Source organism: Labeo rohita, chromosome 9 (assembly GCF_022985175.1).
Source record: "Labeo rohita strain BAU-BD-2019 chromosome 9, IGBB_LRoh.1.0, whole genome shotgun sequence".
NCBI lineage: Eukaryota > Metazoa > Chordata > Actinopteri > Cypriniformes > Cyprinidae > Labeo > Labeo rohita.
Genome location: NC_066877.1, coordinates 29,854,758 through 29,871,721, shown reverse-complemented (window position 1 = coordinate 29,871,721; position 16,964 = coordinate 29,854,758). Strand labels below are relative to the sequence as shown.

Here is a 16,964-nt window from a genome sequence, read left to right as displayed (position 1 = left end):
GATATTATCAGACCATTATCAGATTTGGCCAATAATGGCTTTAAATGTAAAAAATAAATAAAAAATAAAATCCTAAAATATAATGTTCAGGTTAGCACTGCATTTTTCTGACAAAAATAAATAAATAAATAAATAAATAAATAGAAATAAAATAAAAAATAAATAAATAAAGCGATTAATATATAAAGCTTTAATGTATATTGAATGTATAAAAAAAAAAATGTAAACATTACTGTTTATTTTAACCCTTAATTCTAACAAATAAATTCTTGTTAACAACTAACCAAAATAAAAAATAATTTGTTTATAATTTCTACACAGAAGAAATCTGTTGTTGTTTCCAAACAAAAGGAAATATATCAGTATCGGCATCGCCAATTGGCCAAAATGAGTTGAAAAATATCGGCATATTGGAAACTGGCAAAAATCAAATATCCTGCATCTCTACTAATAAATAAATAAATAATTATAGATAGATAGATAGATAGATAGTTAGATAGATAGATTCCACTAATTCAGTCTGGACCTGACTATAAGTCAAAGTAAAGTTTGCCTATAAATAAATAAATAAATAAAACAGGCAAACATAATATACAAGTAAGTTAGTTAAGAAATAAATAAATACAATTTCTTAGATTCACTCTGGGTCTGCTAGTGAGTTGAAGGGAATCATCATTTAACAGGAAAACTAAAAAGAGGCTCTAAATGCTCTCAGGCCATCTCCAGCAGAGAACTGTGCTTGCAAAACGCTCTCAGAGGAAGTAGTAGTAGTCAAAATTGCGACAAGCCTAAAGACGTGAACTTTCCCCTCAGAGACCCTTATCGCTCACCTTGAGTTCAGCCACCTGGGATGAGATGTGCCACATGAGGCTCTCGCTGAGGAACTTCATCCCGTACGGACCCAGCAGCTCAGACAGGGAGCGCATTTCTGAGAGACAAAGACAAGAGCGTTTAGACGTGCCATGACAGTTTGTGAATATAATCACGTCCAGCTGAAGAAAACATTGTGAAAAGTTTCTAAACAAGGAAATCCTTTATTCAAAGTGTCTTTGTGGAGTGCTTTTCCCCTCACCAGATATGTCAGAATACTCCTCCGCATTAAAGGTGAGCTCATTCTCTGTGGGCAAGTTGACGAAGGCCTTCATGGCAGGAAAGTAAGCGATGTGACCGTTGCTAACCTGCCGCAGTAGAGTCTCCAGATACCTGCACACAGATTGGCATCAAACCAACTTTTATTTCACGACATCACAGGCACCTCTTTATTTAACTAGTATTTTTTAAAGACTACTACAGAATATCACACAATTTTTCATCCATGTTTTCATTTTAACAGTTTGAACCTGTTATGTAGCACTTTGTTTTTCAAAAAAAATTAATTTTTAAAATTTAATTATATTTTAAAAGACTAATTAAATTGCTAAAGTTCTATGCATTTGTTTAATTTCCTCCATTTTTGATGGTTTGAAATCTAATAAATCATTAAACAGAAATCAGAAAAATACAGACAACATTTCTGAAAAAAAAAAATGCATTTAATAGGTCCCTATTATTGTTTTAAAATGTTACAATTTTGTGAAATTAATTGTTTGTGTGTTTTTTTTTTTAATTACTAAAATGTAATTAAACCATTAAAAGTTAAAATGGGAGAAAACAAAAAAACAGAAGGAGGAAAATATTAAAATGCAATTTGGGAAAAAAATAAAAACAAATTTCACAGGTCCCTAGTTAATATATTTCAAAACCATTCAATACTTAAATTACACTACCAGTCAAATGCTTTTGAACAGTAAGATTTTTAATGTTTTTAAAGAAGTCTCTTCTGCTCACCAAGCCTGCATTTCTTTGATCCAACGTACAGCAAAAACAGTAATATTGTGAAATATTTTTACTGTTTAAAATAACTGTTTTCGATTTGAATATATTATGAAATGTAATTTATTCCTGTGATCAAAGCTAAATTTTCAGCATCATTACTCCAGTTTTCAGTGTCACATGATCCTTCAGAAATCGTTCTAATATTTTTATTATTATCATTATCAATATTTAAAACAGTTGAATACATTTTTTCAGGATTCTTTGATGAATAGAAAGATCCAACGATCAGCATTTATCTGAAATAAAACACTTTTGTAACATTATACATTATACCATTCAAAAGCTTGGAGTTTGGGAAACAAAGTATAGAAATCAATACTTTTATTTAGCAAGAATGCTTTAAATTGATCAAAAGTGATGATAAAGACATTTTTAATGTTACAAAAGATTTCTATTTCAGACAAAAACTGTTCTTCTGAACTTTCTATGCCTCAAAGAAACCTGAAAAAAATTCTACTCAGCTGTTTTCAACATACTAAATGTCTTTTGAGCAGCAAATCAAAATATTAAAATGACTTCTAAAGGATCATGTGACTGGAGTAATGATGCTAAAAATTCAGAGTTGTAATCAAAGAAATAAATTACATTTTAAAATGTATTCAAAAAGGAAACAGTTATTTTAAATACCAAAAAGAAATTAACAATTTTACAGTTTTTGCTGAACTTTGGATCAAATAAATACAGACTTGGTGAGCAGAAGAGACTTAAAAAACATCAAAAAGTCTTACTCTGCAAAAACATTTGACTGGCAGTGTATTACTGTTCAAATTATAATTATATAACTGTTCATAGACTATTTTACGCAATATTTGAGCTGTGTGAACTGTATTCAAGTTCAGTCAAGGCTTCCTATGTAGAGTGATCCAAATCAAGAGGTTCTATTTCAGTAAGGATGTCTTAGAAGGCAGCAGTCTATGCAGGCAGTACACTTGGTTTTGGAAGAGAGCCATTCATCCTCGCTCTGTGGCCAATCTGGAATACATATTTAGAGACTCACCAGTTGGTGTACAGGCTGGTGATGGTTGGTTCTCCGTGGCTGTCGAGGTGTTGGGTCTGCTGCAGCAGCACGTTGTTAAACACTCTGGTGATGTCAATCTGCACATAATTCTCGATGGACTGCAGAACTGTCATGTAGGCCCGCACGCTGGTGAGCAGCTCTGATGGTTTGGCGATCTCCTGTGTGGCCTGGTTGTACATGGTCATCCCGACTATGGACCTGAGTGACAGTTACAAACATGGTCAACAAGTACTGAAAGACAAATATGCACTGACCCTACCGACTTTAACGTATGTCTCTGGTTTTACTGCACATGATTAAAGGGATAGTTCACCCAAATATGAAATTTTTGTTATTAATTACTCAACCTCATGTCGTTCCAAACCTGTAAGACCTTTATTTTCAGAACACAAATGAAGATATTTTTGATTAAATCCAAAAGCTTTCTGACCCTGCATAGATAGCAACGCAACTGATATGTTCAAGAACCAGAAAGGTAGTAAAGGACATCGTTAAAATGGTCTATGTGACATCAGTGGTTTAACCTTAATTTTATGAATCAACAAGAATACTTTTTTGCATATACGGTTGAACCACAGATGAAAGAATGACTTACGGGTTCGGAACGACATGAGGGTGAGTAATTAAAGACAGATTTTTCATTTTTGGGTGAACTCTCTCTTTAAATGGTGCATTTACTGTTAAAGAAATAAAGAAAAAAACGTATTTTCAAAACATTTTACCGAAATGTAACCTTCTAAACTTCAGAAAAGACAAAGAAAAAACATTTTTGCTGGTGTAACCAAGCAGCAATAAAAATAAAATAAAAAAATAAATCAATCCAACTGAATAAACAATACAATAAAAAAAAAAATCCCTAAGGATGAAATCCATTTCCTATTTTACATAATTTCCTACTAAATGTTCAGTTGCACTCAGAACTAGTTTAATAGTCATTAAATTCACTAAATAAATAAAGCTAAATTATATAAATGATAAACAACAGTTAGATACTATTATAGTTTTTAATTAATATTTTGTATCACTTTATATTTTCTGTTTTCATTTTAATTTCAGTTAATTCTGTCATTTTGTATTTTTGTCATTTTTAGTATTTTGTGTGTGTGTGTGTGTGTGTGTGTGTGTGTGTACTTGTTTTTGCTACATTGTGGGGACCAAATGTCCCCACAAGGATAGTAAAACCTGAAATTTTTGACATTGTGGGGACCAGCCTGCGGTCCCCATGGGTACAAAAGCTTATAAATCATACAGAATGAGATTTTTTGAGAAAGTAAAAATGCAGAAAGTTTTCTGTAAGGGTTAGGTTTAGGGTAAGGGGATAGAAAATACAGTGTGGACAGTATACAAACCATTGCGCCTATGGAGAGTCCCCACAAAGATAATAAACCAGACGTGCGTGTGTGTGTGTGTGTGTGTGTGTGTGTGTATGTATATATATATATATATATATATATATATATATATATATATATATATATATATATATATATATATATATATATATAAGGGGAGAGAGAGAGAGAGAGAGAGAGAGAGAGATGGTTGTTGTTTTAGTTATTTTAGCACACCAAGTAGAACTAAATAGCTGAATAAAAAAGTTGTTTTTAAAGATATATTTTTATTAATTTATTTTGAGCAATGATTTTTTTTCTTCATGGTTTTAGTTTTTGATCCAGTTTTAGTTTAGGATAATAACCCTGTAAACAATAAACTTTTATTAGCAGAACATTTCTGAGCAAAACAGGATATTTTATAAAGAAAAAAAAAATGCAAAAAACATGAAAAATCTATGACAGCAAGTTATGACATTTTGATAAAGGCTTATGAAGACAAACATGTTTTTCTTTGGAATAACACGCACCACTGAATCATTCACAGTACGACCCGAACTACATTTTTATGAAAGTAAACAGCGTCAATTTGGACTTGGTTATGTGGTGCTGTTCGGAGAGCAATGGTGGCCACTATAAACAGATCCATAACCACAATATATTCTTTTTATGCTTTGACCTGAATCAAGGCTATTTACCCCATCAGATGGAAATGGGTAATAACTGCACATGGTTGGGTGGTGAGATCTGCTAACAGGGCCTCTCATTGCTGAGAAGCATGGCCACATGAGGGGTTCACAGCCCGGGAGAGAGGAGCCAGCCAATGCATCCGCGTCAGAGTTTTGAATCCAACAGTGGAAAATACCTGTTATTCCTCCGCCTGATGTTTATTTAGTTGGACAAGCGCTATTCTGGAACCGTGTCAAAAATCATGCTAACCCAAACTCTCACCGCTAGTCCAATAAATTACACAAATCGAACAATAAACCCAAGAGGCTCTTTAAGCTGTTGAGTTCTCAGCTTAATTAATAAGGGAGAGCTGGACGACAATTTTCCTTGACATAAAACGCAACAGTAACTCTCCCCTATGAGGCAAATCAATATGATTGATGCTAGTGCGGAACGAGTGTGGATAGACCTCATCAGGAAGGGAGGACTGTGGGTAATTTAATAGATAAAACGAACAGTGATGTATTTATGCAGGTAGCAGCCAAATTCAGTTCAAGCTATTGGGGTATTTATATCCACAGGATCCAGGAAAAAGTTTGACCCGCATTATAGTAGTAAGTAAATGTTAAATACATCTATGTACATATTTACATAAACACACGCATTCTCTCTCTCATACAAAAGATTATTATTAAAAATATATTAAAAAAATATAAAATCTAAACAAAAAAAAAATATATATTATTAATATTTAAAATTGGCATTTTGTATATAAATTTATATATAAAGTATATGTATACGTATATTTACATATATATGTATAGACACACATACATATACACATCCATCCATCCATCTATATACACTGTGTGTGTGTATGTGTGTGTGTGTATATATATATATATATATATATATATATATATATATATATGTATATATGTATATATATATATGTATATGTATGTGTATGTATGTATAGAGACATTTACACATCTATCTATCTATCTCTATCTATCTATATCTATATATATCTATATATCTATATCTATATCTATATATATAAATATATATATCTATATATCTATCTATATATCTATCTATCTATCTATCTATCTATCTATATATATATATATATATATATATATATATATATGTGTGTGTGTGTGTGTGTGTATATATGTGTATATATATATATATATTACACACACACACACACACACACGTACGTATATATACACACATATATATATATACATACACACACAGGCAACCAGTACAGTCTGAACTTTTTTAACTTAGTGAACTAGATTCTACAAAAATAGACATTTCGACATGGTTATATAATACATAATACATTCTTTTTAAAAAGAATTTCCAGAAATTTATTCCCTAATACATGTACTTATACCAACATGTTTTGGTCATATCACCCTGCCCTATTTTAGATTATTATGTATTGGTATCAGGATGGTAGTTCTACTCACTTAGTGAAGCGGATCTCGAGGTGGGAGGTCAGGTACTCGCGTGGGGTAAAGGTGTGCTCCCAGACCATCATGTTGGGAACGTAGTTGATAGAAAAGCAGAGCTCTGACAGAGCAGTGTGCAGTTTGTCCAGACTGTACAAAAAAAACAAAAAAACAACAGACAACAGCCTTAAAAACTCATTTCCTTCAGATTACACAGTCAGTCAGGGAAAGCTTAACCAGCACAATAGTGTTGCTCACCATGGGGCCACACCACTCCAATACTGTTACTACTGCTCATGTGTGACCATGACAGGCTTTAGGATAAATCCATTTTATATTATAAGGAGGATCTGTTTGAATGTCTGCCGTATGTGAGGATAATACGATGAAGGCCTCCAGCGGGGTTTTGTTTAAAACAGTGATTCTCTACTGGTGAGATCTAACAGGGATCCAGACATGTCCTCATCGATGAAACACATGAATTACAGAAAATATGACCCAGACTGCATTAAATATGAGCAACAAGTGCTTGACTAGACGTAGAAGAAGAGCAAGTTTCATCCTTACTTGGTGACCAGGAGTCTGTTCTTCCTCATGCTCTCAACACCAGGTTTCTCTCTCTCCGGTTCTCCCTTCTTCCCCGTCTGCTTTTTCGACTTCTTGTTCACGGCCTGACTGATGGTTTTGGCACAATGTTTTGGCAGTAGCTGTGCAGAAGAGCAACAGGAAAAAGACCCTTTTTAAAGTCAACATGAAATCAAAATCGACCGTATTTAATTTTTTAATACAAGTTTTTGGTAATATGGTGCACAATTCACCAGTGCAAGTTATTTTAAATAACAATAAATATGTGCGTTTAGAGTTGGAAATCAAAAACTGAAACATTTTTCTTAAAATACCAGAACCAAATGATTTATGACATACTAAAAATAAAATCCATGGAAAAAGAAAATGTGAGCTTGAGTTGTGAGCCTGCAGCCTCAATTGGATGTAATGAAAGATTGGGTGTTGGGAAATAATAAAGCCCATAAATATCTAAATTTTAGTTGCTTTATTTTTGCTGACTGCATGCAAAAACATGCAGGACTGCCAGTGTAGCCTGTCTCATGAACAAATGTATCTTAAGAGTTGATTCTTCCTAATGAATCACTCAAGAGATTTTAAAACTTATGAGTTTTCAGTTTGAATCTATGAATTGGTCACAGTGGTTCTTAAATGAATAAATCACTTGCCTTGAAATTAACTAAGAAATGATTCTGTGATACCGTCATCCTTATTTTTAATACATATAACATTTTTGCATATAGTAATTAAAACAAACTGAACTGAAAGAACTGAACTGAATTGCACAATTTATAGAAAGCAGAACAATTTAAATTTGTGTTTAAAATTCATTAAGCTGCTCTGCCTCTGAAATAACTTTCCTTTTTGTTTAACACAAATCCAAATTCCTCTAATTTTTCAACACCTCTCCTCCAAACACCTGTAACATCCACTTTTCACCATCCTGACAGATAAAATCAAGACCTACCCCTAAGTCTTTGTCAACTTATTATCTCATTTCACTTAAATATATATGTCAGATTACAGAAGAAAAATGGCTTTGATGTCGACCTCAAAACTGTAATTCCTGTAAATGTGACTTCCACAGTCCAGACAAGAGCAAAGCGGGAAGTGACTTATGAACTGCTGTCTTGTTAGCTTAAAACATTATGGTTACACTCACCAGAGTGGGATAAGGGTACGTTTATTCATTAAAGCTGTCTTTATGTCATCGAACTGGTGCTGTCAACTGTGTCCAGGAAATCAATCACTGCTTAATTTCATTGTGATCATATTGCAATGGAATGGAACATTCCTTGTGAATTTGCAGAACTTTGTAAACCCAGTTAAGTTGTTAAAATCCCAGATATGACATGGAAAATTCCAGAACTCCCGAAAGTCCCTCTGTGTTTTGGCAGCACTGAAAGCGTGTGTGTGCGTCACTGACCTGGTCGCTCAGGGTGCACTGCTCCGTGCATATGTCTGTGATGAGGTTGCGGGCTTGCTTGGCCATCTCGTCCAGGAACATGTTGCAAAGGGACAGGCTGCGGTCTCCGATGTGGTGCCTCTGCAGGGAGGGACAGACAAGGAGACATTAGAGGACACTTCCCTCAGCACAAACCTAATGTTAAGCTAGACTTTGATTTTCAGTACAAGGTACTTGAAGATTCACTTTGCAGCGTACATGTAGTATGGGCAGTGCTAAATATAGGTGTGAAGGTGTCAATGCATCAAGAGTGTCATTTTTGCATCACTAGTGGCACCAAACTGAACTGCAGTTCTATTTGGTTCTGCTATCGGAACAGAAAACAAATCCTTTACCTTTAGTATCAGCTGTAAATAATATGGCAACTGGCCATATTTATCATATATTTATCACCCAATTAAACTGGATGAGGTCATGGATGCATAAAGCAACCAAAAACAGATTTTGAGTGGTGTTTAAGGGCAGGCCAACTCAGATTCTGAAATGAATGTGGTTCTCTTGAGCTTTTTTCTTCAGGTTTGCCATCACAGGATTTGCATTTTAAACTATAAAATGGAAAAAATATATTTTTAATTGTAATACTATTTCACTATATTCCTGTTTTTAATGCCAAGTTCTGTCATGAAACTCTAGATGGCGCCGGCTGATGGGTCCTTAATGCAAACGTTATACACTGCGTTAAACAGCGTGGCACAAGCTGATTGGTTCATGTTGCATACGCAGCAACATTCAAATGGCTGGTTAGCATTTACCATATACAAGCATTTCACACCCTCCACCTCCCCAGCTCCACCTGTTTAGATCTGCTATGGGTTATTTTTAGGGCTGTCAGTTTAACATGTTAATTTAATTATTTAGTTATGAAAAAATAATGTGATTAAAATATTTTAAGGCAGTTAATGCGCTGGCCCTGCCCCCAGACCTATACATCATCTTATATTTCATACAGCTGACTGTTGACAAATATGATGCAGAGCAACAACTCCATAAATGCAGTTATGCCCTAAAATTCAAGATATTGGGGCAAAAATGCTCCTGTATGAATTGTTGTTTCATATTTATTCATATCACACGATATCACATGGGCAGCAAGAGCAATATGACACCAGTGATGATTTTGTCTTGATCTATCACAAGCTAAAATGTGATTTTATACATTAGTTCAGTAAATAAGTCGTCTGATATTGTGTTACATTTTAAACACAGTATTATGTGTTTTTGTTAAATTTTTGGAAAGAACATATTACCTTTGAAGCCGTAGCAGAACTGTTGCAACACAGCAGTGTTTCGTTTCTGAATGAATCTGCGTTTTGAACGAATCGTGTGAATCAGTGACTCAAAGGCCCATTCATAAAGAGAGTCATTTACTTAATTCCTAATGAAATCAAATGAATGACTCATATAGACATTTACCGCCACCTGCTGGCAAATTTAGTTTCTTATTTAGAGTACCATTTCATAACAAATAATAATAATAATAATAATAAAAACGTTAAAGGGATATTTCTTTCTAAATCTACAATTTGCAATGTCTACTTGATACTTTCTCATTTAATACACAAATAGCTTTAAATAATCTTTTGTGGGTATTTTCAGTCAAATTTATTTAGTGATTAATTTGATTAATTAATTGAAACATCATGTAATTAATTAGATAAAAATTTTGAATCAACTGACAGCCCTAGTTATTATATATGCTACCCGTGCAGCAGAAGTATGTCTTAAATAACCACAGCCCTGTAACAGCATATGTATTGGCAGTAGCAAGTTCCTGTACTTGTTTTGCAGCAGCATAGCAGATCCACTATCATGACCATTACCATGCTAAAATCTTCCGAGAGTTGTCATGATAGAACTGCATCTTTAATCAAGCAAATACAGCATTGCTGTTCATAATATACTTCTTTCAAAAATATTACAAAAATTGACCCCAAACTTGAATTATTTAGACCAGGTTGGAGAAACACCTTATTTGTCAGCCCACCATAAACTGTTGACTTTAGCTAAAAAAAAAATAAAAAAAAAAAAAATAAAAAAAAAAAAAAAAAAAAATCCATGGGCATGTGCAGAGGCTGAAACTACTCCAACATAAGCTGCTCAGGTGATTCTGGCTCACAGTGAGGTGCTGTTTGTGACCCGTCCATGGGTAAGTGAGGCTCTTTGTTATGGCCCAACTGGTCTCGTTGCCTCAACTCCCTCCCTAGAGCAAACAGTGCATACTCTCTAAATTACTAATGCAAAACAACCTTTGCCCTTGTGTGGAGCTGAACCCTCCGCTCCTGCACCGTTTTGGCAAAACCCAAACATCCCAAAGTAGGCCGGTCCTTCTCTGTGACTAACAAAAAGTGGCATTTTAAGCTTCGGTGGCTTGACTCATATTTGACGAGTGGTTCCAACCCCGAATATTCTGCCTCGCTTTTCGTGGGCATTTGAGGGAAAGACTCTGAGACGGTGCAGGTTGGAAATAACACATCTATCCGACGTGATGCTGAGGCTAACCTCTGCTGAAGCGCCGTGATCTTCTGTTGTTTCTCTAAACCGCTGTAAAAAGTTTTCTGAGCGAGGATGGAAATATTCTTGGAAACTTTTAGTGCTTTTCCAACATAAATAAAGCTTGCAGCTGTCCAAAGCTGTGTGGAGTGGACATAGGAGGAAGACCATTTCAGAGACATGCTGAGAGAGGGAGTTTCATGTTTAAATAAGGGAAACCCAAGCCTTCTATGGCTCAATAAATCTCTTTTATTCCTCTAAGTGCTCTCAGACAGCTCAATGTTCAGGCCCTGCAATGACATGAGAACTCTCATTGTGCTGTTTGTTTTGGTGCCGTTTGTCCGCCAATTAGAAGTGAAAATGTGGGTTTATTTACCAAATTAAATTGGATATTGGAGGGTATGGTGTTTGGCAGGAACAAACACTTGGTGAATGTGCCGGCCGTATACCGGCGGGGGGGAAACAGGAATCTGTTGTGCTCCTCGTGTGTGCGGAGGGGCTTCCATATGCCCCCGGGGAGCCTGGGTAGCTGCACCGGCGTATGGTTCAATTACAGATTTAATAAATCATGCTTTTCAGCATTTGGTTTTCTGTACACATCCTGATACATGGACCACAGCGCTCAATGCTGCATGTTGGGACATTCCAGCTCTAGTAAACTCACGGAGCCTTCCGGATTCACAGTACGACTCCATCCTGAACCCTCGCATGGGTCGCGGCTAAGCCGTGGCGAGACCCGACGGAGAAGAGAAAAGATCTTTTCCAAACTCCTCTTCTCAAAAGTAACTCTGACCATATTCACTAGGGGACATTCACAGACACATAAAACGCAGTTTTTTCCAAAAACACAGAGTCTGCATAGAAACTAAACCGGAGATTTCAAGACAAGCCAAACAGAATATGTAATTTGAACAAATTCAATAAATTAGCTGTCAACTGATTTATAATAGTTAGAGTTGCCCTCAACTAAAGATTTTTCAGGTCAACTAGTAGTCATACACTTCAAGGATTAGTCGACTAATAGTCATTTATTAATAAACCATTTAAATCAGAATAATGAGACTTTAATTGCCAACATAACCTAATAAGCACACAAAAAAAGCTTGCCACAGCACACCAGCAGATTTAATAATTCTGAATGTGTCAGTTTAGTAATTTTTTAATAAACTAGTGCTTTCTTTGTTTTCTGGCATAAGAAATGAAGTTGGCGACACACTCGTCATGTCCACAGTATTGATGCGGCTGCATGCATGTTTCATACGGATTACATAATTTGAGAATATATGTTTTTGATCTGAATTCGTCAATTTAAAAGTAGACATTTTACTAGAGATATATCTTTCATGTCTGTAAAAGGCAAGTATACACAAAGTTCACTGAGACCAAGACAAGCAGAAAGCACATCCTGTGTGCTTAAACTATTTTACAAAAGCGCAACGTTTCGTTGTTATTGTGAGTGCACAATAAACGTGGAGTCTTTACAGATTCGAAAGATTTATTACTTTTATCTGTATGACCAAAAATGAAAAAAAAAAAAAAAAAAAAAAAAAAAAAAAAAAAAAAAAAGAGTATTTTAAGAGCAATTGACCGCACCGGCACCTCCATCTGTCATGCAGTGAGCGCGCTATTGTTCAGCTTCTATACTCCGCACAGACGCTTCAATAGCACACATTTTTCTAGGTTAACGTTAGATTGAGCTGAGTTGTATAGGTTGCTACTACATACATCTTTCAAATGAAAAACCATATTTGAGAACAATGAATGACAGGTGAGTGTTTGGATGTCCTGCCCAATGTATATATTACCACATAGACCAGCCGTTAACAATCAGTCCTTCACGGACTGCAAGACTTTTTTCTGTCAATTTTTTTTTTTTTTGAGACTAAGCAATTTATAAAATTCTGGTCAACCAAGCCTCTTCTTGTCGACTAACGGTTAGTTGACTATTAGGGGACAGCCCTAAATAATAGTTATTAAAAGTGATTATATAACCCTAAAAATGCCCATTTATTTAAAATATCTGTCAAAATTATTATTTTAATTAAACCTCATGAATATGGCACTGATGGAAGTTTTAAGCTCTTAGAGAGCCCAATATCAAAAACAGTTAGACGTGGTAAGTTTCATTCATTTCAATGAATCACTTCAAATTGTATGACCTGAATGAACGAAACACTTCAAAACGATTTAAATGAGAAAATTGCAGAATCACATATTACAACATTTTTCATGTTACACATGTAGGGAAAAAATACACGTACAAAAACATTGTTTAACTTTACATTGGTTCAGATAAATTAAAATAATTATATAAAATAATTTGTGTTTATTTAGCTAAAAACCTGTGTTTTTTTTATTATTATTTACTTTATTAAATACGCATTAAATATTTTGAATCTACAAATAGCAGTTTGAGAGCGAATACATAAATTTAGAGATCTATTTACATTACACACATATATACACATATATATTTATATGTGACCCTGGACCACAAAACCAGTCATGAGTAGCACAGGTGTAGCACAGGTATAGCCAAAAATACACTGTATGGGTCAAAAATATTGATTTTTCTTTTATGCAAAAAAATATTAAGATATTAAGTAAACATCATGTTCCATGAAGATATTTTGTAAATTTCCTACTGTAAATATATCAAAACATAATTTTTGTTTAGTAATATGCATTGCTAAGAACTTCATTTGGACAACTTTAAAGGTGATTTTCTCTTTATTTAGATTTTTTGCACCCTTAGATTCCAGATTTTCAAATAGTTGTATTTTGAACAAATATTGTCCTATCCTAACAGACATACATTAATGGAAAGCTTCTTTATTCTTCTTTCAGATGATGTATAAATCTCAATTTCATAAAATTTACCCTTATGACTGATTTTGTGGTCCAGGGTCACATACATAAAATTTCAACAATTAGTTTAAATCAAAGCTTCACCCTTTTCAGAATACTCTTCTCACTGATATCTACAAAAAATTCATGAATCAATGTTCTCAAATCAGTTTACTGAAGTGAATCTGTCATTTGTACTCCTCTTGGGGCCTTTTGGACTGATTCCATGTCAGTGTGACTCACCTCTTCGGGGCAGAGCTCATGGGTGCAGCTCATAAAGTGGGTGCAGAGCAGAGGGAAGGAGATGGAGTATCGAGACTGGGACGGCAGCTCGAGACACTGCTGGAACATCTTTTCAAAGGCGCGGCTGTAAAAGCTATCAGAGACAGAGAAAGAAAGAGAAAGTGGGCTGCCAGTTCACTTCGCCGTCTGGTACAGTCATATCTAATCAGCTGAACGAACGCCCCTGTCCGCTTTCCACCCAGCATGAAAGAGAAATATCTAAAAACAAGAGGCACAACAGACAGTTGCTATGGCCTTCTGAGAACAGATATGCCTTCTGCCAATTGCGGAGCTGGCGTTAGACAGCGTTTCCTGCGCCACTGCTGAATCGACACCGTCACGGCAAAAAGGAATCATATTTTGCCCGAGTTATGAGCTTGCAGTCTAAATTAAAAAGCAGTTAGGCTGGGTATTTTCTGATTTCGTACTGACTTCCAAAGCCACTTTTTTTGAATTTGTTTCTCTGATGTGAGGTCATACCAGAAAATGGAAAGGTCAGAGGTCTCCACAAGCATCTCCACCAGAGAGTCCACCATCTTGGTGTGGAAGATGATGGTGTTCATCATCTTTCCCAGCTCCCTGTGATCCGCCAGCCCTAGCGAGGCCTTGGACACGCTGGTGTAAGCCTAGAGATGGAGAAAGACATTATCGTTAGCGTCAATCTGGAAAGTTCATTAATTATTCTGACAACTTTTTGCAATCTTTTCTCAAAGGCTAAGCCCGGTGGGCTTGATTTCCATGAGCAAGTCCTCAAGCAAATGAAGAGCATCGAATCAGATTGGAAACTGGACCAGGACAGATTCTGAAGAAAAGTGTGGTTTGATGTTTTACCATATCATTAACTTCTGAGAAGGCTTTCTGGGAAATATTTTCGCAAACTTGATACTGTTGAACCAGACAATGTCCAACCAACACAATTTCCTCTCTAGCATACATGATCAAATGAAGACAGTATGCAAAACAGATTCTCTTTGGTGTTTAAGTCAAAAACCCCTCCTTTTTTGTGCAGCGAAGCAGCTGTGCCAGCCAGTGCGTTCAGCTCTTGGACAACTTGAACTTAAGAAGTGTGAGAAAACTCAAGCAAAACACGGAGCGCACACGCCCTGCGCTGGCTTTCATCATCTAAAGATCGGCCAATTCAAAGAACGCGGCATGCCAGGATGATGCCACATGACATTCAGCAGGTGCTAAACTCACAAAGCTTGTGGTTATGGAGTCCGGGGAACGACAATAAACATATCGTACACCACTGAAGTCCGCTGCGGAGTAGAAAAAGTATTGAAAAACAGGGCTTATTTTTAGATGTACATTTGCAGACGGCTGCTGGTAGTTTAATCGGCCATAGCGATGAAATAGGACCGCACCTTTGGAAACGCAGACGAGCAGACATGAACTGAGTGAACCGATAGTTGTTATATACTGGCAAGTGCTATCTCAACAACTGCTCCATTAAACAAGAAGAAAGCATGCTAAATTTAAGGAGAAAAGAGGGCATCCCTGCTTAGAGCGCAGTCACGGCAACTCTTCAGAGCAACTGGCTGCCGTCAAACCTGGAGAAGTAGTCTAATTGGTTTTCAGCAAAACAGTCATAAGTTTTAATGAACATTTACCCTCTATTTGACCCCTTACTTTCCACTATACATATACTATACAAGTTTCTTATGCTCACCAAGGTTGCAGTTATTTGATCAAGTAAAAACAGTAATATCATTGAAATATGTCGTTTTCTATTTTAATATATTTTAATAATTTAGCTGAATTGACAGCATCATTACTCTAGTCTTTAGTGTCACATAATCCTTCAGAATCATTCTAATATGCTAATTTGCTGCTTAAGAATAATTTCTTATGATTATCAATGTTGAAAACAGTTGTGCTGCTTCACATTTTTATGGATTCTTTTTTTCCATATTTTCTGATGAATAGAAAGTTCAAAAGAACAGCAATAAAAACATTTAAAGAAATCTTATGTACCATTTTACATGTCTTTACTGACACTATGGATCAATTTACTTAAGTATTAATTACCAAATTGTTTTCTTTAATTATTAATTGGCTTTGTTGAATAGAAGACAGAAGGAAAATCTAATATGGCAAAAAATGTGTTCAGTAATACAGTTAAAAAATATACTAAAATTACAGCAATAAGAATCTAAAGAGAACAAAAAAGAGAAAAGAGAATAAAAATAATAAAATAATAAAATAAAGAGAATAAAATTACATTTAAAAAAAAGTTGATTTATTTGTTTAATTTTAAAAATACTTCTTGTATAACTTCATTATATTATTCATTTTCTTTTGTTGGGGAAAATTGCAAACTGAACTGTTTTAGTGTGATTCCGTAACACAGTTACAAAGGAAAATTAAATTACAGATGGAAAATCTAATTTTGCAAAAACAACAAAAACAAAAAAAAACAAAACTAAATTATAGCAATAAGAATCTAAAGAGAACCACCAATAATCATTTGGATAAAATAAAATAAAAAATAAATGTAAAAAAGCTGACTCGTTTATTTAATTTTAAAATATTACATGTATAATTTAATAATATCATTCTTTTTTTCCTTTTGATTTTGGGGGAAATTGGACTTTTTTACTGTGATTCAGTTACACAGTTTAAAAAAAATACACTAAATTATAGACAGAAAATCATATTTTGCAAAAAACAAACAAACAAACAAACAAACAAAAAAAGTATTCAGTAATACAGTTAAAAAAAAAAGAAAAAAAAAATTACAGCAATAAGAATCCAAAGAGAACCACCAATAAACATTGGAATAAAATAAAATAAATTAAATGAAAAAAAGTTGATTCATTTTTTTTCATTTTAAAAATATTACTTGTATAATTTAATTATATTATTTATTTGTTTCTTTTGATTTGGGGGAAAATTGCAAACTGGACTGTTTTAGTGTGATTCAGTAACACAATTTAAAAATAAAAATGTACTAAACT

General features: G+C 34.6%; 1 protein-coding gene across 4 annotated transcripts in view; it reads right to left on the bottom strand.

The window, feature by feature from the left end:
• nckap1 (NCK-associated protein 1) overlaps positions 1–16,964 on the bottom strand; it is a 56,979-nt gene that overhangs the window by 13,619 nt on the left and 26,396 nt on the right. For all 4 annotated transcript variants that reach the window (XM_051118700.1, XM_051118701.1, XM_051118702.1 and 1 more), the window contains 8 exons: positions 14,488–14,633; positions 13,969–14,101; positions 8,350–8,469; positions 6,927–7,066; positions 6,378–6,509; positions 2,873–3,091; positions 1,073–1,203; positions 831–928 (listed from right to left, as the gene is read on the bottom strand). In XM_051118700.1, the coding sequence (XP_050974657.1) occupies positions 831–928; positions 1,073–1,203; positions 2,873–3,091; positions 6,378–6,509; positions 6,927–7,066; positions 8,350–8,469; positions 13,969–14,101; positions 14,488–14,633 (1,119 nt within the window). The remainder of the gene's footprint in view (positions 1–830; positions 929–1,072; positions 1,204–2,872; positions 3,092–6,377; positions 6,510–6,926; positions 7,067–8,349; positions 8,470–13,968; positions 14,102–14,487; positions 14,634–16,964) is intronic.